Below are 26,210 nucleotides of genomic sequence, written 5' to 3' on the forward strand. Positions count from 1 at the left end.
GAAATTTATGACACCATATTGAGGCTTCCCTTAGTTTCCAGTGGAGATGAGAGTATCTTCTTCATTTTATTTTCATCCATATAATATTCAAACAGAGAAAATCCTAAAAATGCTCTTACAAAATCTTCATTTTTAGAAGTCCTCCATCAACTTAACATTTCAGAGTTCCCTTAAAAACAAATTTTTCTTTAAATCATAGGTCAGAGTTTCCTAGCCTATGATTTTATGCAATACTGGCTAACTTATAGTTACTTCCCTGTTAATCACTGAGAATGGAAAGAGGGATATCAAAATGGGGTATGTGACAGGTACAAGGTGCACAATTCACTAAATTTATTTACTGAATGAAAGTCTGTCTAAAGTGTGAAATTTGAAGAGAATTACGCACTGGGCTCACTGAGAAATCTAGGTTTAACCAATATGATTTAACCAATGGCAGGTTAAGAATTAAGTAAAAAGCCTGTAAACATTTCATCAGTAATGTCCCTCTAGGTTGATCTACTAATCAACATTCTTTGAAACTGATATTTAAACTGCTTTCAATTCATTACTTATTTACAGTGTTATTAATTTCACAATTCCCATGTCTCTACAAAGACAATCTTAATAAAATGTTTTGCTGAAATTGAGATACCTTCTATCACTGGCACTCTTCTCTAGAAATTCTAGTAAATACCTCAAAAAAAAAAAAAAGAAGTAAAAGTAGTTTGTCAAGACTTAATAGTTAACTAATGGTGACTTCTGGTTTTCACCATTTCCATTTCTAAATGCTCACTATCTGTTTAATGATCTGTTTTAGAATGTTCATAGTGGGCTACATTCAAGTTTACTGATGTATATAGTTCTAGAATCTTTCCTCTTCAGTGTTTCAGAGCATAGGGACATTTGTTTACTTCCTGTCTTCTGGCCTTGGTCTGATAACAATGTTTTAATAAGATAACCAACAGTTGCTCAAGTTCTTTCAAATCTTAGGGTACTTAGGGCATTAGCCTTCGAGAAGAAGCTTACATCTTCTTTGAGATTACTGGTTAAGGCACCAAGAAGGGCATAGTGATAGACAGTAATAACTAGCATTTCTTTAGAACTTATAGCTTACAAGTGTTTTCAAAAGCTGTTGTCGTGTTTCTCAAACACATATTCGATGAATGGATAGTTTAGGATTATTTGGGGGGTTTTGTAGGAAGTACACTAGATACTAGGAGTAGAGGGAGGCAAAAAAATACGTCTTCCAAAAAAAAAAAATCTCTCCAGGTGACTGAAATTCATCTAGATTTGGGAACCACTGATACAGTAAAATGAAGACGAGTCCTGGGCACTCTTTTCAGCACTTGAACTGCCTTCATAATGGAAAGTTGTAAGTCAAAATGAACATGGTAAGCTCTAATCAACTGAAATTGATATTTGTTGAGAATTACTTACATCAAAGACACTGACTAGAGGCCTTACCTTACTAGAGAAGCAAAAATGGGGAAGAGGAAATCTCTGACCTCAAAAAAACCCCCAATACTTCAGAGGAAAGACTTGTAAACAAACACACAATTATAATATAATGCTAGAAAACAGAGAGAAGAGACTTCAGCTTTTCTGACAGGAAGTTAAGGTATGCATAGAAGACATGATCATGGATTTCATTCTTACCAAATGAATGGGTATCTACCTAGTAGATGAATGGTAAGATACATGAGCAAGGGAAGAGAAAAGGTCATTCCTAGCAAAGAACCCATATAAACACTTACAGAACTTGAAGAGATCCGTTTGTCTTGAGTAAATGGCGGAGAAGCAAAAGAAATATCTGCAACTGGGAAGATAGGCCAGAAGTCTGTGAATGACCCTAAGAGCTAAGCTGTGTGCTGTATGGATGCCATTCTGCTGAATGACATAATTAGGGTTCTGAGTTTTAGAACAATTACCCTGGAAGAATAAGTGATGAAAATAGGACTAAACTGAAAGCGGCAAGATAGTTCAGAGACTATTATAAATAGTTCAGGCAAGAGAAAAGAAAGACTTGACTAAAGCAGTGGCACCTGGGATTAAGAGGTGGGAAAAGATTAGATGTATTTAGGAATTAGAAAAAACATGATATTTGTTTAGTTTAAGTGTTCAGAGAGGCCTTTCTGGACTATCCTATCATGATATACCCTGCTGGAGCCATTATTCCTCCTCACACAATCTAGTTCATAGCAATCATCAAAACACATAATTATAACAATTATGAATCTGTTTGCTTATTTTCCATTTACCTCAATTGACTCTCAGCAGGGGCAACCTCCCATTTATTGATTTATTTATGTACATCAACATCTAGCACAGCAAATGGCACATGGCAGTTATCAATAAACAACCTGTTGGTTGAATAAATGGGAAGGAGAGTGCGGAAAAAAAAGTAGTTGTGAACCACCAGCTTTCTTGTTCAAGTGTCTTGGCAAATGATGATGTTAGGATGCAAAACTATGGCAGGAAGAAAAGGTCTGAGCAAGAGGATTAAGCGAGGGGGAAAGATGGAGCAACGAATTGAGAGGTTATCGTACACAATTACAGCATGACCCCAGTCAAGAAGTAACGAGAAGCTGACCCAGGATGACTGCCAGCAGGAGTGCAGAGGATTTTAGAGATACTATAGGGGGAGAAGCTATGAAATTTGACAAACCTACACACAGGAGCAAGAGGAAAGGATTATTATTATGAAAGTTCAAACAGAAATGACTTAAAAATGGCAGTATAGTTTACTGACTTGAAGTCAGCTGAAGCCACGTTCTGTCTTGGGAAGGGTAAATGTGAGAGGAAGCTGAGTTTGTTTCACAAATACTGAGTTTAAAGTCCCAGAAAAACACTGAGATAAAAATGCCAATCACGTAGCTGGAAATACAAGTTTACAAAACACAAGGAAAGGTATGGTTTGAGTTTAAAAACACTGTTGATCATTCCCTAAAGTGACAGTTAAAGCTGAGAAGGAGAGATCCCAGAAGGAAGAGACATATATGTGTATATGATCCAACATAAAAATAATCAAATGTCATGAAAACAAAATAGAAAAGAAAAACTGAAGAACTGTTTCAGATTAAAAGAGACTGAAGAGGCGTGATAACTAAAAGCAGAACATAATTCTGGACGGGATGCTGTGCCAGAAAAAAAACTGTTATAAAAAGATATCATTCAGACAACTGACAAAAATGGATAAAAGTATTATTATCAATGTTGTCCTGAATTTGATAAGTGTACTGTGGTTATATAAGAGAATATTCTTATTCCTAGAAAATAAACCTTGAAGAGGCAAGAGTATATGATGCATTCAGTCTACTAAACTATTCAGAAAAAAAATAATGTGTGGGGTGAGGGGAGAGAAAGAGAAAGAGAGAGAGAATAAAAATGATAAAACAAATGTAGCAAAATGTTAAAAAGGGGTGAATTTAGATAAAAGATATAAAGGAATTCTTTGCATCATTCTTGTAGCTTTTGTGCACACATGAAATTTGAAATAAGAAGTTAAAAAAGAGTAAGGACCAAGATAGAATGCTGGAGCACAGCTTTGATTTTATAAGATCAACAGTGAATTGATCTCCTGAGAGTGACGGCCATTGAGAGTTATTCAGGATTGAGGAGAGAAGAGGTTTAAATCGGTAGGTATGAAAACAGCCTTCTCTACCTCAATTGTTCCACCTAAACAACAAAATATGCTGATAACTCTAGTCTATTACTGTATAAAGATGTTCTACCCCATGGACTTGCAGGTTAACAATATTGGCATCCATCATTAATTCTCCTGATATAGAGTAAATATCCTTTTTGGCCACAGAAGCCACCAGTCCTTCTTTGAGAAAAAAAGACTGACAGAAAACAATATCTAATTGCTTTGCGTATGTGTGTATTTTGACTCGCTGCACAAAAATATTCAAGATACATTCTTTTGCAAAAAATTTATTTTCCAAGTTTCATGAGGTTTTTCTTTCCCATCTGGAAAATAATGGGAATATTAGAGACTTAAGTTTATATTATGTTTGAGAACATGAATGCAGAATGGTTCAATTATAAATACAACACACATCTCTGAATTTATTCATAATTAAATAAGATGTGGCAAAAAAAAAAAGATACATTCTTTTGAAGTGGAGGAGAATAGGTGTATCACTTCAGAACTAGCAGTGCCATGTAAGCCCAATTATAAGCAACAAATTATTCATGAATGGTTAAAGGACACCCTGGGCCATTGTTTCTGGTGGGGCAAGGAATGTCAGATCAGACCAATACCTAATAAAGAAAAAGGAAGATAGATGAGAGGTGGATAAAACAAAATCCATACGTTGTGATCTGAATATGGGTGTTTCTTATCGGTTCCTTTCAAAGGTTTGTGTCTAGACTGAGAAGGAACAGATATTTTTCACCTCAGTAATAAATTTCTTAATGCTCTCATGTATACTACATTATGTACTACTATTTCCAAAGCCTTTATTAGGAAAGGAATAGAGTCAATTGTGGTAACTTAGGATGTAATGAGACCAGCTTGAGATATCCTATATAAGTGGACAAATATATGTCAGATGGAACAGCGGCTTAAAAGCCAAGAGAAATTTGAGAACATGGGGCTAGACTATTTCAATATAAATGAAACAAACCAATAGGCAAATAGAACATTTTAAAGAATAAGAGAAATCAAGTAACAAAAGATAATTTTATAAACTCTGAAAAATCATTAGAGTAGCTTATAATTAGAGTATTTTGCAAATTTTCAAAGAAAAAAATCAAATACTAAAAATTATTTAAGAAGCACGAATTTATGGTATATTTTTTCTTTCATAAAGAGGTATGTCAAAAGAATAACAATATAGGACTGAGAATCAAGAATTTCTGCATTCAAATAACAATTATGATGTGAATTACTTTACATAACCATGAAAACTAAGAATAATATGAATAAAATTATCACAGAATTTATTAAGTAAACAAAGTTTAAGTACAATACTATAGCTTTTATTTCAAATCTCAACATCCTTTATCCCATTAAGTTTATATTGAAAACGACACAAACATTTACTTGCCTGCTGAAGAAGCAAGGCAAGATTAAAAAACCGGATAAACAAAGATAAAACAGTATAAGAATATGACAAAAGGTAGAATAAAAGCATGTCAGAACTGTTCTACTCTGGGGGATAAAGCACTGAATGGAAATTTAGGACAGCTGGCTGCTATATCAAGCTTTAAACTAGCCCAGTATAACATAAACTCAATCTACTCACTAGATCTATTCCCCCTTACTTTGGTCTTCTAAGAGAAAAAATGAGGACAAAATTCTATTATTACCAGAGAAGTTGTAGGGATTGAAAACATAATTTAAATATTATGAAAGCATAATTTAAGTAATATTCATTTAAAAATACTTAACAAACTGAAAAAACTATTCCGAATACATCAAACCATAGTTTAAAAAAAAATTAAAACAACTATAACTGAAAAAAAAAAGCTATTAAAATTAATTCTGGATTACAAGCTAACACTTTAGATTCAAACATAGGTCTCTTCTGTAGGATCCCACAGATGTAACAGTGTATTCAAATTTATTCTAGTCACACTGATTGAGTTTAAAAATTTCCCCTTTGTGGCAGAAAGAATCCTCAGAGTGCTTACAGAGATTCAAAGCAACAGAATAAGAGGTAATAACTGTTCCTGTTCATGAAAGCTGGGTATTTGTTACTTACTATTAAATGAATTGTTGGACTTGAATTGGGACATACACAGGTCTTTTATATGCCTGAGAAAAGTCCATTTTTTGTAGAAAATTAAAATCCTTCAGCAAAAAGCCTTTTTCATTCATGTTTGAAAGTGGCATACCACTTCCTTACATTTCTCTTTATAATAACACAGGTTGTTTGATCATTAAATGAAGCATTTGATAAAGTAAAACTTTCAACAAAATGAAAAAGTTGAGATTAGTTATACCTGACTAGAAAATTGTGTATAGACATGTCTTGGACTTTACTTAAGCATGATTCACAGAAATCACAATGCATGTAAAGATTGAAATACATCTGTTTATTCTGATTTTGACACAAAGGAAACCAGAATCACACACCTGAGTATTAAAAACTCAACCTCTGAAAAATAAAATAATACTTTTCCTTGGGTTTCAGTATATACAAAAAATATACATGATATGCCCAAAATATTCTTAGGCAATCTATACCCAAAAAAAATTCAGTGGAGGGACTTCCCTGGTGGTCCAGTGGCTAGGACTCTGCACTCCCAATGCACTCCCAATGCTGTGGGCCTGGGTTCGATCCCTGGTTGGGGAACTAGATCCCACATGCTGCAACTAAAGACCCCACATGCTGCAACTAAAGATTCCGCATGCTGCAACTAAAAGGTCCCATGTGCCGCAACTAAGACCCGATGCAGCCAAATAAATAAATATTTTTTTAAAAATCCAGTGGATATTTAAAAAATATATAGTGTTTTTTTCAAATAATAGTCCTAAATACTAGATTTTTATTTTGAAACAAACAAAAAACAGGAAAAGTGAACTGCAGAGATTAAAAAAATACACTCAAAAACAGCTTGGGTTCACCATTGTATCAACTCTTTTGAGCTGTTGTTACAGATAATTTCAGAATCAAAAGGGACTTTAGACTCATCAAGCTACCCACTTGATACTTCGATGCTTACAAACACAATTCTACTGAATGCCTGGCCAGCTGATGCCTGCACACTTCTAATGATGAAGAATATACTTGATGCCAAGGCATTTTGAAAATCCCTATTAGAAAGTTTATCTTTACCCTTTTTTGTAATGTATACACAGTGGTCCCAATTCTACTACTTTAGGCCTGACCACATGAGAAAAGTACACTTCAAATATCTGTAGACAGTTATAACCTGACACTATAGGACATTTTCTAATCTTTTGAATATGTTTGGTCATTTTCCTCTTAAGACCTTTGGTTTAGAGCTTCGGTGCCCAGACCCAGCATGATTCTATAAATAAGATAATCACAAATCACATTCTAGATATAACTTCCATTACTGTAGAATAGTATCTCCACATTAAAATCTTCCAAGCCTATACAGACATACCTCCTTTTATTGTGCTTTTGCTTTATTGAACTTCGCACATGCTGCATTTTTTTACAAATTGAAGGTTTGTGGCATCAAGCAAGTCTATCAGTGCCATTTTCCCAACATTTGCTCACTTAGTATCTGTGTCATATTTTGGCAATTCTCACAATATTTCAAACTTCATTATTATTTATTATGGTGATCTGGGATCAGTGATTTTTCATGTTACTAATGTAATTGTTTGGGGGCGCCATGAACCATGCCTATATAAGATAGCAAACTATTTATAATGTTCTCTGAACTATCTTCCTGTTACCAGTTTAGTATTACTTTCATTCCTCATTCTTCTCGGGTAATTGTTCTAAAACAGAACTCTGATCATGTCATTCAACAGAATGGCATCCAGACTGCATAGCTTAGCATTTAAGGTCATGTACAGATTCCCTGCCTATCTTCCCAGGCTCTCTCTCTCTCCTTGGGCCTCCCTATTCCCTGAGACACAACAATACTGAAATTAGGCCAACCGGTACCCCTACAATGGCCTCCAAAGTGTTTAAGTGAAAAGAAGTGTCACACATTTCTCATTTTAAATCAAAAGCTAGAAATGATTAAGCTTAGCGAGGAAGGCATGTTGAAAGTCAATATAGCCTGAAAGCTAGGCCTCTTGTGCTTAACAGTTAGCCAAGTTGTGGATGCAAAGGAAAAGTTCTTGAAGGAAATTAAAAGTGCTACTCCAGTGAACACAGGACTGAAGAAAGCAAAACAGCCTTACTGCTGATATGAAGCAAGTTTTAGTGGTCTGGATAGAAGACCAAACCAGCCACAACGTTCCCTGAAGCCAGGCCTAATCCAGAGAAAGGCCCTAAGTCTCTTCAATTTTTTGAAAGCTAAGAGAGGTAAGGAAGCTGCAGAAGCAAAGTTTGAACCTTGAAGAGGCTGGTTCATGGGATCATGAAACTTAAGGAAAGAAGTCATCTCCATAACATAAAACTTAAACACAAGGTGAAGCAGCAAGTGATGATGTAGAAGCTGTAACAAGTTATCCACAAGATCTAGCTAAGATAATTAATGAAGATGCCTACAGTAAACAAGTTATCAATGTAGATGGAACAGCCTTCTATTGGAAGAAGATGCCATCTAGGACTTTCATAGCTAGAGAGGAGAAGTCAATGCCTGGTTTCAAATCTTCAAAGGACAGTCTGACTCTCTTGTTAGGGGCTAATGAAGCTGGTAACTTTAAGTTGATGCCAATGTTCATTTACCATTCTGAAAATCCTAGGGCCCTAAGAATTGTGCTAAATCTACTCTACTTGTGTTCTATAAGTGGAACAACAAAGCCTGGATGACAGCACATCTGTTTACAACATGGTTTTACTGAATACTTTAAGCCCACTGTTGAGACCTACTGCTCAAAAAACAAAAAAGATTCCTTTTAAAATATTACTGCTCAATGACAATGTGTTTAGTTAACCAACAGCTCTGAGGATAGATGTACAATGAGATGAATGTTGTTTTCATGCCTGCTAACACATCGATTCTGCAGCCCATGGATCAAGGAGTAATTTCGACTTTCAAGTCTTATTATTTAAGAAATATCTTTAATTTTTTCATATGAACCATAGATTTGATACGTCTGGTTAAAAAAAATCCTGCTGTAAGATGAATAATGTTTGAGGATCTAATGTATAACACAGTGACAACAGTTGATAACACTGTAGCGTATAATTGAAATTTGTTATGAGAGACCTTAAATCCATAAATGTTCCCACCAAAAAAAAAAGGTAAATATGTGAGGTGGTGGATGTGTCAATTAACTCCATGAGGGGAGAACCCTTTCACAATGTATGTGTATATCAAATCATCACATTGTACACTTTCAATACCTTACAATTTAATTTGTCAATTACACCTTAGTAAAGCTGGGGAAAAAAAACCCTATGAAGATTCGAGAAGCCACCACATCAGTAAGAAGTTTAAGTATCCACTGGTCAGAGGACTGCCAGGGCTTCCCCTCCAAATAAAGGATAAATGATTGCATCTTGCTTATCCCTCCACCAAGAAAGAAGGTCAATAATCCCTGGTTCCAGTAATGGGTACCCGAGACACATTCCTATCTCTCACAACCTATGTTGCACAGTGGGTAATAAGAATATTCCTGGAAGCCACTGATACTCAGAAATGGCTAGCAATAATTTAACTGTAAACAGAAGTGACTGAAAACCACTTAATCCAAATACATCCCTAACTCACTTACCCTTTCCAGGATCCCAAAAGGCCTGTGCTACTCCCATACCACCCAACACAAGAGAAAGTTAGAGTGTAGATTAAGCAGAAAAAAATCTTGCTGGTATTTTTATTTGGATGCCATTAAATGTACAGTTAACTTAATAGTGAGCAAGATAAAATAAAATTCGTTCTCTATCTACACCATACCCCCAAATGAACTCTGGACGGATGAAAGGTATTAACATGAAAAATATAACTACAAAAATTCATGTGGAAGAGTAAACGTACAAGAGTAGGCACAAGCATAGCCACAGCGATTCTGAAAAAGAATCTTAGAGTCAGTTGGTCAAGTTTCACTAAAAGTCTTTTGAAATTATTGACATGAATTGTAATAAGTTTATAGAGTAATTAAGGAAAAATTAAATTGTGGGGATATCTAGAATCTTACTTTTTTGAAATCATCTAGCAACATTATAACCCTAAGCATGGGGATTTTCCCCTTTACTTTAATATTGTAGCTCAAAAAACAGATAAGTACATTTAGCTGTTTTAGGCATCTTATTAAAGTCCAAGCTTATTTTGAGTTTTAGATTCCAGACATTATTCTCATTTTTTCAATAAATCCTTGGTCCTATAATGTGCTTTAAAGTTCTGAGCACTAACACTATTTGCTGCTCATAGGTTATTTCTAGTGTGTCTAGAAACATTTTCTTTTTTTCCTTCTTTGTCCTGATTTTAAAACTGTCCTAATTTTTTAAGGTTGGATGAAAATTAGGCTCCAAATAAGAAAAGTTTTACTATCACTTCAAGGAATTAAGAGCAAAAATTCCATTAGTTAAAGCAGAATTAACTCAGCAAATTTTTCTATAATACCAATAATTTCTGTAGAACTACTATGTGCAAGACACTGTTCTAATGTGCTTTACAAACATTAAATGACTGAATTCTCTGTAATTCAGAAGATATTAAAGTATCGCATGGCTTTCAGGATAAATACCCAGTTGCTAGTGTGTGAACAAGTAGGATAAGAAGGATTTTAGATTCAGAGTGTAGGACATTACAGAGCTTAGTATAAGCAGCCAATTTTAAGGCCACATTTACTATCCTTCTCTCTCCAAACTCACAACCACATACCAAGTTAGCAAGTTATGAAATTTTGCGTGAATATAAGTTCTGGTTTACTTACTCTTTCTTTTAAAGCTTGTTAGTTGGTCCATAAATATTATTCTAGAGCCATTACTAAATATATCACATTCAAAAACAACAACAAGGAGCTAAGTAAATCTTTAGTGGACATGATATAGATTTATAAACAGAAGGATTATACATAATAAAAGATAATTTTAAGATAGGTTGCAACAGCACGCTAATAAAAGCAGCTGGTTTATAAATGTTTAATTTTATATTAAGATCTTTAGAATTAGACATACTTTCACATTATAGAAAAGATTTCTTCATTGTTACATTTATTAGAATTTCTCCATGAGTCAAGTTTATAAGGTTGATGTGAATTCAGAAGTATAACAATTTGGACCATTCTAAAAGATTTTGACATTCTAGAGGATTAGCAATAGTTTAATTATGTGAAAACTTGCTTGAATTATTAGTTCCATGTATTGCTTAAACCACAAATTAATCTTCATTTAACAATTAAAAGACCCACTGAGATTATCTTCAAAGTTTATTTTCAAAGTTTACCAGTATGTGAAAGGTACATGAAAACTTTTCTGTACTATTTTAGCAACTTTTCTGTCTGAAAGTGTTTCAAAATAAAAAGTTAAAAAAAAAAAGGTAACCACTCTCTTTACTCTGCATGTAGTTGAACCACTAAAATACATTGTTTGATGAGGTAACGATATTTACTTTAATACTCATCAGTGATTTTCCTTTTAACTAGGTTATTAAATATATTTTCTATTGATTAATTAAAGACAAATTACTCTCTCTCTTCCCCTCCCTCCAACAGACATGAACCAGAAAATATAGGTTTTTGAAAAATAAACTGGGGAGTATACAATGGTACAATCACCTTGGAGATGTCCGGCAGGTTCTTTTAAAGTAAAACATTCATCTACTCGATGATTAGCAGTTCCACTCCTAGGTATTTATCCAAGAGAAACAGAAACATATACCCACAAAAAGACTTGTATAAAAATTTTCATAGCAGCTTTATTCATGATAGCGCCAAACTGAAAACAAACTAAACGTCCATTGACAAGTGAATGAATAAACAAACTGTGGTATATTTATGCCCAGCAACAGTAAGAAATGAACTTCTGATACAACATAAAATGGATGAAAACATATAATGTTGAGTGAAAGAAGCTAGACACAAAAGGGTACATACTGTACAATTCCATTTATTTTTAGTCCATGAAGAACAAGCTAAGCTATGGTGAGAGAAATCACAAAGTGTTTGCCTCTTGATGGGTGGTAGTTCAGACTGACCAAAGGGGTATAAGGAAACTCTTCTCTATCTTGTTTCAATATATGCAATTATTACATATGTAAATTATCACATGTAAATTACACTTCAACTGAAATGAAAATTAAACTTCTATTAAAAAAATATATTCTAAAAGAAAGAGTAACAGGAACAAAAATCGAAGAGTCTTAACATTTCTATTTTCAGGATGCTTACCTGTCTAAGAGCTGATCATGTTTTTCTAGAGCATTCTTCTCAGCCATCACTGCTCTGTCCTTTTCAGCCACAGCATTATCCCTTGCTTCTCGGAGGTTTCTAAAGTGTAAATGTACACTTCAGTTATTCCGACTACACAAGTATCCATCTTTTAAAGACTCATAAATGGGCTTGCTTGGAATTGGACTAACTGATAATCTCAGGGACACCCTAAGGGCTGGTGTCCCACAGTGTATATTATACAAATGTGCCTGGCTTGGTGAGTTTCTCTAGCAGCACACAGCAGTGTAAGTACAAACATGGTCTACTCTCTAAATGTCATGTTACCTTTCTCCACAATTATTCTCCACAAGGGTCGAAGGGAAGGTAGGGTAAACAGTCTGTATTTATAGCAACTTATTTAATTCTTACCACAATCTAATGAGGTAGGTATAATTACCAACATATTATCCACAAGAGAGCTGAGGTTTTGAGAAGTTAATAAATGCAATATAAAATGTTATAATGAGGGATATAGAGATCACAGGAATCCAAATGGAAATGAAGTTTGGGACAAAAGCAGGAGAACAGCTAAACTGATAGACCCTGGGTCTCACATGGAGAGGAAGGAAAGAGAAGGGAACACAAAAGGACTGAGATTAGGAGAAAGTAAGGGACAAAGGACTTGAAGTCCTGATAAGATAACTAACAGATTAAGTGGAAGTGGTTGTACAGGCAAGATGGAAAACTAGAGATTGCTGTCAGAGAACAGTGATTCAGAGGTAGAGTAGTGTCTTCAGCCCTGGAATTTTAGTTCATAAGATGCAAGGTGTGACATTAGAGTAGCTATATGAAAGAGCTGAGATGAAGGTCAATACTCATGCAGGGCTCAAGGAAGTATGAGGTCAGACTATGAGTCATCCACTTACAGTGCTGATGACAGCAGGAACTGAAATTGACAGAACGATACATTGAGTGACAGTTAAGGGGAATGTCCAAAAGGTGGAAGGTAACAATAGTGAGTAATTAGGACTGATACAGACAGATATGGGCCCTCAAAGATCAAATCCTGTTTGTTTTTTAATCAAAGTGGAAGTTTGAATCAAGAAAAATACCAACAGTAACTCTTCTTTCAGAGTCACTTAATTTTTTTTGAAAATCCTCTTCTCTAACAGTTATAACATAAATAAATTTGGAGTATAACATAAATGATTGTGCTCACTTAATCCCTACAAATCCTTGATGTTATACTTTCTAAGCTGCTTTACAGCTGAATAAACTGAAGTTTAGAGGGCTTAAATCTCTAGGCCCAAGTCACACAGCTGAAGTGTTAAAGCCATAATTTGAGCCCAGCTATGTCTTACTCCAATGTAAGTGTTTTTTACATCACATCAACCTATCTCCCATAAAGAACTGGATTGGATATTAGATTTGGTTTTTATTACTGATGGAGAATGTCAGTAGGGAGCCATGAAAATCCACACAGTTTGAGTAAATCTATCTAATAACTATTAGGTAGAAATATTTAGTGGTCATACTTGCTGTGGCAGTGCTCAAAGTCATCTTTTGTATGGTGATGCTAACAACAATTTTAAAACTTAGAATATGTCAGCCAATAGAGATTCATCAGTAAAATAGCTTATGAGCCAGAAATAAAATAATTTTAAAAAACTGGAATATAGATAACTCTTATTAAAAAGAAAATAACTTTTGTACACTATTATCTAAGTGCAGGTACATTTTAAGTTAGATATCACAAAATAGCAAGTCATTATTTTCTGATATCATCCTGACTGCAAACACCTTCAGAAATATTCTACTATTCTCAAATTAACTGAAACATGAAATTTTTAATTTTATAGATAGAATGAAGTTCTCAAAGTATATTAAACATTTATATATTTTTCATCCCTAGAGAATCTATATATTTTAGTCAGTAAACCATCCAAAATTGGTCACAACTTTCATTTCTCAAATACTATAGCCTTATTATTCTATAAGTTATTTCAGTTGCAAAATTCCAAGTAGATACATTTACAGTACTAATTAATCATGAATGCTTAGCTGGTAGATGGCAAAGCTTCAGTCCCTAACTATATATATTTTCTTTACTGCAAAAATGGGCAACAGAAATAAAAGCAAATATGGTAATTAGACTTACCATGGTGATCATTTTGAAATGTATAGAACTATGGAATCACTATGCTGTGGAACAGGAACTAACATAGTATTGTAGGTCATTATACCTCAGAAACAAACAAACTCAGAAATAAAGATCAGATCTGTGGTTACCAGAGGTGGGGATGGGGGGAGGGGGAATTGGATGAAGGGGGTCAAAAGGTACACACTTCCAGTTATAAGGTAAATAACTACTAGGGATGTCACGCACAACATGATGAAAACAATGAACACTGTTGTATGTTACATACGAAAGGTGTTAAGAGAGTAAATCTTAAAAGTTCTCATTGTGAGGCAAAAATTTTTCTATTTCTTTAATTTTGTATCTCTGTGAGATGATGGATGTTTGCTAAACTTCTTGTGGTCATCACTTCATGATGTATGTAAGTCAAATCATTACGCTGGATGCCTGAAACTATACAGTGCTGTGTGTCAATTGTATTTCAAAACTGGAAGAGAAAGAAAAAAGAAAGAAAGGAAGGATGGAAGGAAGGGGGAAAGGAGGAAAGAAAGGAAGAAAGAAGAAAAAGAAAGAAAGAAGGGAGGGAGGGAGGGAAGAAAGAAAGGAAGAAACAGAGAAAGAAATAAAACCCAGAATAAACAAACATTAGGGCTTATGAAAGGAGGTGTCATTAGAAGATACCAGGGCATTCACCATGCTACAATCTACACCATCCGGTTAACTATAATTAGTGCTATATTTAGGCATGAACAAAATTCTATGGCCACAAAGAAGAGGAGTTGATTATTTTTAACTGGAGGAACAGATGAGTGAATGATGGGAAGACCTGTAAGTTGGGGCTTGAAGGACCAATAAATAAAGGTAATTCAAAAAGAGAAAAACTGAAATGAATGGGAGAAAATGCTAGAAGCTGAAGTTTCTACCAGTAGATCCTCTCATAGGTGCTTGCTGGTAAGATTTCCGTGTAAACTGTTCTTTTTTTTTTTTTACATAAATGTATTTATTTGTTCATTTATTTTTGGCTGCGTTGGGTCTTCGTTGAGGTGCGCGGGCTTCTCATTGCAGTAGCTTCTCTTGTTGAGGAGCACGGGCTCTAGGTGCGTGGGCTTTAGTAGCTGTGGCTTGCGGGTTCTAGAGCTCAGGCTCAGTAGTTGTGGCGCATGAGCTTAGTTGCTCCGCAGCATGTGGGATCTTCCTGGACCAGGGCTCGAACCTGTGTGCCCTGCGCTGGCAGGTGGATTCTTAGCCACTGTGCCACTGGGGAAGTCCCTGTAAACGGTTCTTATCAGGTAACATGTCTTCCGCATCCTGTCACAACCTGCATACTTCAGTAAGAAGCAGCACAATTCCTTTTAACATAAAGATTAGAAATACTTCCTTTAATGTTATTAATTGACTTTTAATGTTTCAAATTAAGTTTGAGAAAAAGAAACTGAGCGATCCTTCCACTGACAATAACAGTAATAGCAAACACAGAGTACTCACCCTGTGCTAGGAACTTTGCTAGGCAGTGTACACATAATAACTCTTTTTTTTTTTTTTTTTTTTGCAGTACACAGGCCTCTCACTGTTGTGGCCTCTCCCGTTGAGGAGCACAGGCTCCGGACGCGCAGGCTCAGAGGCCATGGCTCACGAGCCCAGCAGCTCCGCGGCATGTGGGATCTTCCCGGACCGGGGCACGAACCCGTGTCCCCTGCATCGGCAGGCAGACTCTCAACCACTGCACCACCAGGGAAGCCCATATAATAACTCATTTAATCTTCATGACAACTGCAAAAAGTGTAGGTTGTATCATTATCTCCATTTTATGAAGAAGACTGAAACACAGAGAAGTTAAGTATTTGCCTATAACAGTCACGTGGCAAGTAAGCTATGGAGCCCAAATTTGAACCAAAACCATATGGTGCTAGAGTCTATGCTCTCCATCATACTAGGCTGCCTCTCTGAAGAGTCCCCTTGTTTCACAGAAATCTTCTCCTTGGGAAATTCTGTCATTATGAGATTTATATTACATGATTATCTCCTAACAAAAATAGATGTTAAATCAAAAACAATTCTTGGAAGAATTGTGAATATATTATACACTTGTTTTTCTGGCCCATGCTCTTTGAAACTCAGACTGGTTTGATAAAACACTAGATGGATTGATTCCTGTCACAGATAAAACCATAACTGCCATATAACTAATAAACTATCCATTTAAAAATGTTAAATGCATTAGAAAATGTAACAGAAATACAATTACAGAACAAATAGCAGGAATTCAAATGTTCTTCAAAAGACAAACTATAAAAATTGACAGCATGAACAAGCTAATGGAGCTAAACTTTTAGAAGTCCAAACCGAGTATATAATCAAATGTAATCATAACAGAGAAAGATGCTGGGAATTGGTCAACATTATAACAAATGTTTTAAAATATAAAAATTCAAATATCTAATCCCTAGAAATGCTTTTTAGAAAGCTAACATTTTGGGCTTCCCTGGTGGCGCAGTGGCTGAAGAGTCCGCCTGCCGACAGGGGACACGGGTTCGTACCCTGGTCCGGGAAGATCCCACATGCCGCGGAGCGGCTAGGCCCGTGAGCCATGGCTGCTGAGCCTGCGTGTCCGGAGCCTGTGCTCCGCAACGGGAGAAGCCACAACAGTGAGAAGCCCGGGTACCACAAAAAAAAAAAAAAAAAAAAAAAAAAAAAGAAAGCTAACATTTGATTCCCAAAATTTTTTCATAATTCTTTCATGTTGTTTCTTACTAACTCCATCTCCATAACACACATTGATCTCTCCCCATCCATCCTATATTTGTGTGTGGGGGGTGGATTGAGAGGAAAGATGGCAGAAAAAGGAAAAGAAACCTTATCAATCCTACGTAAAATGCAAAAGAAAAGTGAGTTTCGTAGTATTATCATTAGTGTCCAAATAATATATTTTTTAACTTAGGCACGTCTTAGAGTGAAAGGGGTGCTATTAATAATTACGCTACAGAAATAGGCATAAACCAGAACTTTTGTGGAAAAACAACTGGGAGATATCACTTAAATTATCACATTCAAACAAGAAACTTAAAGAGTTAAGTTCTTGATGATTTCTCCAATAAAAGGATTTACTGAAAACCCCAGTACAAAACATACAATATCATCAGATTTCTGTACAGGAAGGAATATATTTCCTTCCTACTAGAAGACCAATTTCATGGTACCAATAGGTCAAATCAAAATAGATCCTTGAAAAGTGGAAGGAAAATGTGAGAAAAATGAGAAAAACTTCAGGAACCCTTAAAATTCTAACAGGAACAAATCAGAATTTGGCAATGCCAAGAGCATGTGTTAGCCTGAATAAACATCACAAATGCCTCAGAACCTGAAATTTACTAAAGATAAACAGTGAAAAAACAGGGTTGTCAGCAGAGCTTAGCAAGTACAACTAAGCAACCCATTCTGCTTCTGCCCCCATGTAAAAATATTTTTGGTCAATAAAAGTGAACATATTTTTTCCAGTTGGAACAAAAAGGGACTTACACAGGCTGTTTATATGGCAACCTTACATACAGGAAAAGCATCTGAATTAATCTCTTCTACCTTCAGATTCTTCTTCCCGGACAAAACATAAAACTGTCCATTTGCATTTGATTTTAAGACGGCATGACAGGGCTTCCCTGGTGGCACAGTGGTTGAGAGTCCGCCTGCCAATGCAGGGGACACGGGTTCGTGCCCTAGTCTGGGAAGATCCCACATACCGCGGAGCGGCTGGGCCCGTAAGCCGTGGCCGCTGAGTCTGTGCGTCTGGACCTGTGCTCTGCAACAGGAGAGGCCACAACAGTGATAGGCCCGCGTACCGCAAAAAAAAAAAAAAAAGATGTCATGACAAAAGCCCAGGACCAGGTGGCTTCACAGGCGAATTCTACCAAACACTTAGAGAAGAGCTAACACCTATCCTTCTCAAACTCTTCCAAAACATAGCAGAGGGAGGAACGCTCCCAAACGCATTCTACGAGGCCACCATCACCCTGATACCAAAACCAGACAAAGATGTCACAAAGAAAGAAAACTACAGGCCAATATCACTAATGAACAAAGATGCAAAAATCCTCAACAAAATACTAGCAAACAGAATCCAACAGCATATTAAAAGGATGGATCATACACCACGATCAAGTGGGGTTTATCCCAGGAGTGCAAGGATTCTTCAATATATGCAAATCAATCAATGTGATACACCATATTAACAAATTGAAGGAGAAAAAACATATGATCATCTCAATCGATGCAGAGAAAGCTTTCGACAAAATTCAATACCCATTTATGATAAAAACCCTGCAGAAAGTAGGCATAGAGGGAACTTTCCTCAACATAATAAAGGCCATATATGACAAACCCACAGCCAACATCGTCCTCAATGGTGAAAAACTGAAACCATTTCCACTAAGATCAGGAACAAGACAGGTTGCCCACTCTCACCACTATTATTCAACATAGTTTGGGAAGTTTTAGACACAGCAATCACAGAAGAAAAGGAAATAAAAGGAATCCAAATCGGAAAAGAAGAAGTAAAGCTGTCACTGTTTGCAGATGACATGATACTATACATAGAGAATCCTAAAGATGCTACCAGAAAACTACTAGAACTAATCAATGAATCTGGTAAAGTAGCAGGATACAAAATTAATGCACACAAATCTCTGGCATTCCTATACACTAATGATGAAAAATCTGAAAGTGAAATCAAGAAAACACTCCCATTTACCATTGCAACAAAAAGAATAAAATATCTAGGAATAAACCGACCTAAAGAGACAAAAGACCTGTATGCAGAAAATTATAACACCCTGATGAAAGAAATTAAAGATGATACAAATAGATGGAGAGGTATACCATGTTCTTGGATTGGAAGAATCAACATTGTGAAAATGACTCTACTACCCAAAGCAATCTACAGATTCAATGTAATCCCTATCAAACTACCACTGGCATTTTTCACAGAACTAGAACAAAAAATTTCACAATTTGTATGGAAATGCAAAAGACCCCGAATAGCCAAAGCAATCTTGAGAAAGAAAAACGGAGCTGGAGGAATTAGGCTCCCTGACTTCAGGCTATACTACAAAGCTACAGTAATCAAGACAGTATGGTACTGGTACAAAAACAGAAAGATCAATGGAACAGGATAGAAAGCCCAGAGATAAACCCACGCACATATGGTCACCTTATCTTTGATAAAGGAGGCAGGAATGTACAATGGAGAAAGGACAGCCTCTTCAATAAGTGGTGCTGGGAAAACTGGACAGGTACATGTAAAAGTATGAGATTAGATCACTCCCTAACACCATACACAAAAATAAGCTCAAAATGGATTAAAGACCTAAATGTAAGGCCAGAAACTATCAAATTCTTAGAGGAAAACATAGGCAGAACACTCTATGACATAAATCACAGCAAGATCCTTTTTGACCCACCTCCTAGAGAAATGGAAATAAAAACAAAAATAAACAAATGGGACCTAATGAAACTTCAAAGCTTTTGCACAGCAAAGGAAACCATAAACAAGACCAATAGACAACCCTCAGAATGGGAGAAAATATTTGCAAATGAAGCAACTGATAAAGGATTAATTTCCAAAATTTACAAGCAGCTCATGCAGCTCAATAACAAAAAAACAAACAACCCAATCCAAAAATGGGCAGAAGACCTAAATAGACATTTCTCCAAAGAAGATATACAGACTGCCAACAAACACATGAAAGAATGCTCAACATCATTAATCATTAAAGAAATGCAAGTCAAAACTACAATGAGATATCATCTCACACCAGTCAGAATGGCCATCATCAAAAAATCTAGAAACAGTAAAAGCTGGAGAGGGTGTGGAGAAAAGGGAACACTCTTGCACTGCTGGTGGGAATGTGAATTGGTTCAGCCACTATGGAGAACAGTATGGAGGTTCCTTAAAAAACTACAAATAGAACTACCATATGACCCAGCAATCCCACTACTGGGCATATACCCTGAGAAAACCATAATTGAAAAAGAGTCATGTACCGCAATGTTCATTGCAGCTCTATTTACAATAGCCAGGAGATGGAAACAACCTGAGTGTCCATCATCGGATGAATGGATAAAGAAGATGTGGCACATATATACAATGGAATATTACTCAGCCATAAAAAGAAACGAAATTGAGCTATTTGTAATGAGGTGGATAGACCTAGAGTCTGTCATACAGAGTGAAGTAAGTCAGAAAGAGAAAGACAAATACCATATGCTAACACACATATATGGAATATAAGAAAAAAAATGTCATGAAGAACCTAGGGGTAAGACAGGAACAAAGACACAGACCTACTGGAGAACAGACTTGAGGATATGGGGAGGGGGAAGGGTGAGCTGTGACAGGGCGAGAGAGAGGCATGGACATATATACACTAACAAACATAAGGTAGATAGCTAGTGGGAAGCAGCCGCATGGCACAGGGATATCGGTTCGGTGCTTTGTGACCGCCTGGAGGCGTGGAATAGGGAGGGGGGAAGGGAGGGAGATGCAAGAGGGAAGAGATATGGGAACATATGTATATGTATAACTGATTCACTTTGTTATAGAGCAGAAACTAATACACCATTGTAAAGCAATTATACCCCAATAAAGATGTTAAAAAAATTAAAAAACTACAATGAGAGAACATCTCACACCGGTCAGAATGGCCATCATGAAAAAATCTACAAACAATAAATGCTGGAGAGGGTGTGGAGAAAAGGGAACCCTCTTGCACTGTTGGTGGAAATGTAAATTGATACAGCCACTATGGAGAACAGTATGGAGGTTCCTTAAAAAAGTACAAATAGAACTACCATACGACCCAGCAATCCCACTACTGGGCATGTACCCTGAGAAAACCATAATTCAAAAAGCGTCATGTACCAAAATGTTCATTGCAGCGCTATTTACAATAGCCAGGACATGGAAGCAACCTAAGTATCCATCAACAGATGAATGGATAAAGAAGATGTGGCACATATATACAATGGAATATTACTCAGCCATGAAAAGAAACGAAATTGAGTTATTTGTAGTGAGATGGATGGACCTAGAGTCTGTCATACAGAGTGAAGTAAGTCAGAAAGAGAAAAACAAATACCGTATGCTAACAGATATATATGGAATCTAAGAAAAAAAAAAAAGGTCATGAAGAACCTAGGGGCAAGATGGGAATAAAGACACAGACCGACTAGAGAATGGACTTGAGGATATGGGGAGGGGGAAGGGTAAGCTGTGACAAAGTGAAGGAGTGGCATGGACACATATACGCTACCAAACGTAAAATAGATAGCTAGTGGGAAGCAGCCGCATAGCACAGGGAGATCAGCTCGGTGCTTTGTGACCACCTAGAGGGGTGGGATAGGGAGGGTGGGAGGGAGGGAGATGCAAGAGGGAAGAGATATGGGAACATATGTACATGTATAACTGATTCACTTTGTTATAAAGCAGAAACTAACACACCATTGTAAAGCAATTATACTCCAATGAAGATTTAAAAAAAAGGTGGCATGAAATAAAAGAATTCCAAGTGGATTATCTTTCATTATATAATCAATGACTGATAATTTTTCCTTTAATATAGTTGAAAAGTGAATGAATAGGACATGAAAAAAACAACAAAGTATAAATTTTATGTAACGATTTCTTGGGGGAAGTTACGCATTTTAAGAGTGGAAAATTTTTGAGATTACTGTTAAATGAAGAAGCTACATTTTCCTATCCTTTTACTTTAGTTGGTGCTCAAGCACATTTTTTTTTCATTTTATAGATATGAAAACTTCAGCCAAAAGTAAATAAATGATTTTTTTAATTATAAAAAGAAGGTAAGCACCAAAATGCAAAACACTTTGAAATCCATTAATGTGTTGAGGTTTAACAAGTAGCTGATGGAATAAAATGTAATATATTGAAATGAAACTAGGTGACTCTGGTGGATGGTTAATTGAGGTACTACAAATGTCAGTCACCATGCTTGGTTCTGATCAAATCCATCTCATAAATTTTGTGCAGCTTTTCATTTCATCTAAAGCAACAGTCTGATTTCTCAAAAGTAGGAGCAATTCATTCTTCCATTCAACAAATATTTATTGAGCACTTACAACAGACCAGACAGTGGTACCTGGGAATCCAACCGTGAACAACAGAGGAAAATCCGTGCTCACGTGGAGATTGCATTCTAGTAGGAAAGAAACCAAATGCATGTCCGTAGGTCCTAAGTGCTCTGGAGAAAAGTGAAGCAGAGAAGGGGCTAACGGGTGTGGGCTAGTAGGTGTGGGAGGAGTGGGGGGCCTTCACAATTTTAAACAGGGTGGTCAAGAAAGATGGGAGAAAGCAGATGACATCTGAAGATGTGGAGAAAGAGAGGAGACAGGGCTGCAGGGTATCCAGAAGTGGTGGTTAAGCTGTGGGAACTGTAAATACAAAAGACCTGAGGTGGGAAACACGCCACTGTTAAAGGAACAGGAGGCAGTGTGATTGAGTGAGTGAGTAGAACAGAGTAGTAAAATGAGGGTGGGAATGCTGGGCACAGATGAGGTAGCATCACAGGCCATTTTAATCACTTAAACTTTGACAGAGTGAGATGGAGTGCCTTTTTATCTGAGCAGAGGAGTGATCCAATTTGACCTACTGTTTAACAGGAACACAGAAGGAAGCTGGGGGACCACTTAAGTGGCTCTTGTAATCAGAGCAAGAGATAATGATAACTTAGACCAAGGTAGTATTTACTGATGATAAAAGATCAATCAAGAGATAATGATAACTTGGACCAAGGTAGTATTTATTGATGATAAAAGATCAATAAATTCTGAAGACACAATCAAAAGGATCTGCTAATGAATAACATATGGAATATGAAAAAGATGTTGAAGATGACCTCAAGGTTTTTGGCCTGAGCAAGAAGACTAGAGCTGTCCTTAATCGCACTGGGTCAGACTGAGGCAGAGCAAGGTTGGAGGGACAGAAGTTTGCATGTGGACATGTTAAATTTAAGACGTTTATTAGATAACCAAGTGGAAATGTCACGGAGGCAGCTGCAAAAGATGTCAAGGAGACAGGAAAGACCAGTAAAGATGCCAGTGAGGAAGGGGAACAGTCAAAGTGTGGGATCCTGGAAGCCATTAAAGAGAGTGTGTTTCCAGGAGTAGGGAGTGATCAACTATATTCAATATCGCTGTGGTCAAGCAAGGTAAGAAGAGAACCTGACCACTAGACTTTTTGGGAACATAGTCTCTGGGGGCTGTGATAAGAACAGCTTTTTTTGACTGGTATGGAGGCAAAGTTTGGTAGTGGAATTTTAAAAATGAGGGTAAGGAATGAGTATATAAACTCTGCAGGAATCTGGTCACAAAGGGGAGCAAAGAAACGGGGCAGTGGCTGGAGGGGGAAGTGGAGATAAAAGAGGCTTTTTAAAAAGGGGAGAAATAATATGTTTATACATGGCAGACGGGAAAACTGTCAATATAGGAGACATAGAGGAGAATTTCTGGAGTGTGTCCTTATATAGCAAGAGGGGATGGGTTCTAGTTATAAGTGCAGAGTAGTGTCTGAGAGGCAGACCTTGTCAAAAAATTATACCATTTTATAGAAAAATGAAGGCCTCTTCCTTAATTTTCAAAATTACGAATGTTTTTACTGCTTTTATAAAGTTCTAATAATCCGCACTCAGCCCTCAAGTGTGAAGCAGGGTTTGCAAACTCTCTTAAAAGACCGAGTTTCTTTTCTAAAAACATTACCATTAGAGTTTCTTTCTTTTTTTAAAAAAATAAATTTATTTATCTTATTCATTTATTTTTGGCTGTGTTGGGTCTTCGTTGCTGCATGTGGGCTTTCTCTAGTTGTGGTGAGTGGGGGCTACTCTTTGTTGCAGTGCGCAGGCTTCTCACTGCGGTGGCTTCTCTTGTTGCAGAGCATGGGCTCTAGGCGTGCGGGTTTCAGTAGTTGTGGCACACAGGCTCAGTAGTTGTGGCTCGCGGGCTCTAGAGCACAGGCTCAGTCGTTGTGGCACACGGGCTTAGTTGCTCCGCAGCACGTGGGATCTTCCTGGACCAGGGCTCAAACCCGTGTCCCCTGCATTGGCAGGTGGATTCTAACCACTGTGCCACCAGGGAAGTCCAAAATTAGAGTTTCAATAAGAAATCTTTTGTCAATTTTCATAGCCTTGCCCAGTAAGATGGGAGTCTGCATTACACTGCAGAGTCAGAGCTACCTAGTTTCACCAGTTAAAAAGTCTATGATCATAGACAAATCACAGCCTCTCAGGGTCTCAGCTTCCACATTTGTAAAATGGGGATACTAATACCTACAACCTCATAAACTGTCCCATTTAATTCTCTCTATAACGTATGTGATACATCTATTTATGTATACTCAATAAATAGTAGTTATTGTTAGTATGTTATCTAAATATGAAAATCTAGGGGAGGGGTGAGATAGGAGTATGGGATTAAAAGACACAAACTACTATGTGTAAAATAAATAAGCCATAAGGACATATTGTACAGCACAGGGAATTATAGTCATGATTTTGTAATAACTTTAAATGGCGTATAATCCATAAAAATACTGAATCACTATGCTACACACCTGAAACTAATATAATATTGTGAATCAACTATACTTCAATACAAAATTTTTAAAATATGAAAATCTAAATTAAAAATATGAAGGTATTCACTTAGAGAATGATAATTAGGGCAATGTTTCCCAAGATTTTTTATTGTATATAAAGAAAATTATAATATTTCTAAGAGTACCATGGGGAAAACAGAGAAAACTGCTGGAGAAGCTTCATCACCTTAAGGTCCCTTCTTGCCTCAGGGCCTTACCTGAGAAGTGAGGGGAGTTGTATCTGGGGCACAGTAGAGAAAATTTTCTAGTTATAAACTATGTGATCTTACTGTTGAAAGAAATTGAAAAAGACACAAATAAATGGAGAAATGTTCCGTGCTCATGGATTGAAAGAATTAACATTGTCAAAATGTCCTTATTATCTAAAGCAATCTACAGGTTCAATGTAATCTCTATCAAAATCTCAAGATACTTTTCACAGAAATAGAACAAAACTTTCTAAAATTTATATGGAACCACAAAATGCCCTGAATAACCAAAGCAATTGTGAGAAAAAGGAACAAAGCTGCAGGCATCACACTCCCTGGTTTCAAACTATAGTACAAAGCAACAGTAATCAAAACAGCATGGTACTGGCAGAGAAACAGATACATAGATCAATGGAACAGAATAGAGAGCCCAGACATAAACCCACAATATGGACAATTAATTTACGACAAAGGAGCAAAGAACATACAGTGGAGAAAGGATAGTCTCTCCAATAAATCGTGTTGGGAAAACTGGACAGCCACATGCAAAAACATGAAACTAGACAACTATCCCACACCATACACAAAATTTACTCAAAATGGGTTAAAGACTTGAATGTAAGACCTGAAACCATAAAACTCTTAGAAAAAAACATAGCCAGTATGCTCTTTGACATCAATTTTAACAATATTTTTCTAGATATGTCTTCTCAGGCAAGGGAAACAAAGGCAAAAAGAAACAAATGAATTACATCAAATTAAAAAGCTTCTGCACAGCAAAGGAAACCATTAATAACTCAACAATGACCCTAATGAATGAGAGAAGATGTCTGTAAATGATATATGCAATAAGGGGTTTATATCCAAAATACATAAAGAACCCATACAGCTCAACAACAAAAGCGACCTGATTAAAAAATGGGCAGAGGAGATTAACAGACATTTTTTAAGGAAGACAAACAGATGCCCAACAGGCACGTGAAAAGATGTTCAAAACCACCAATTAATAAGGAAATGCAAATCAAAACCACAGTGAGCTATCACCTTCACCTGACAGAATGGCTATTAACAAAAAGGCAAGAAATAACATGTGTTGAAGAGGATCTAGAGAAAAGGGAACCCTTATACACTACTGGTGGGAATGTAAATTGGTGCAGCCACTATAACACAGTACGGAGATTCCTCAAAAAATTAAGAATAGAACTACCATATGATCCAGCTACCCCACTTTTGGGTATATAGTCCAAGAACAAGAAAACACTAATCTGAAAAGATATCCACACCCCTATGTTCACTGTGGCATTATTTACAATAGCCAAGATATGGAAACAATCT

The 26,210-nt window shown here is 36.5% G+C and overlaps 1 protein-coding gene across 2 annotated transcripts in view; it reads right to left on the reverse strand.

Annotated features, from left to right (window-relative positions):
• Window positions 1-26,210, reverse strand: part of PIBF1 (progesterone immunomodulatory binding factor 1) — a 212,244-nt gene that overhangs the window by 127,481 nt on the left and 58,553 nt on the right. For both annotated transcript variants that reach the window (XM_082675882.1, XM_082675883.1), the window contains exon 10: window positions 11,912-12,010. In XM_082675882.1, coding sequence (XP_082532008.1) covers window positions 11,912-12,010 — 99 coding nt within the window. The remainder of the gene's footprint in view (window positions 1-11,911; window positions 12,011-26,210) is intronic.

The sequence above is a fragment of the Grampus griseus genome (assembly GCF_964374135.1).
Source record: "Grampus griseus genome assembly, chromosome: 18".
Classification (NCBI taxonomy): Eukaryota; Metazoa; Chordata; class Mammalia; order Artiodactyla; family Delphinidae; genus Grampus; species Grampus griseus.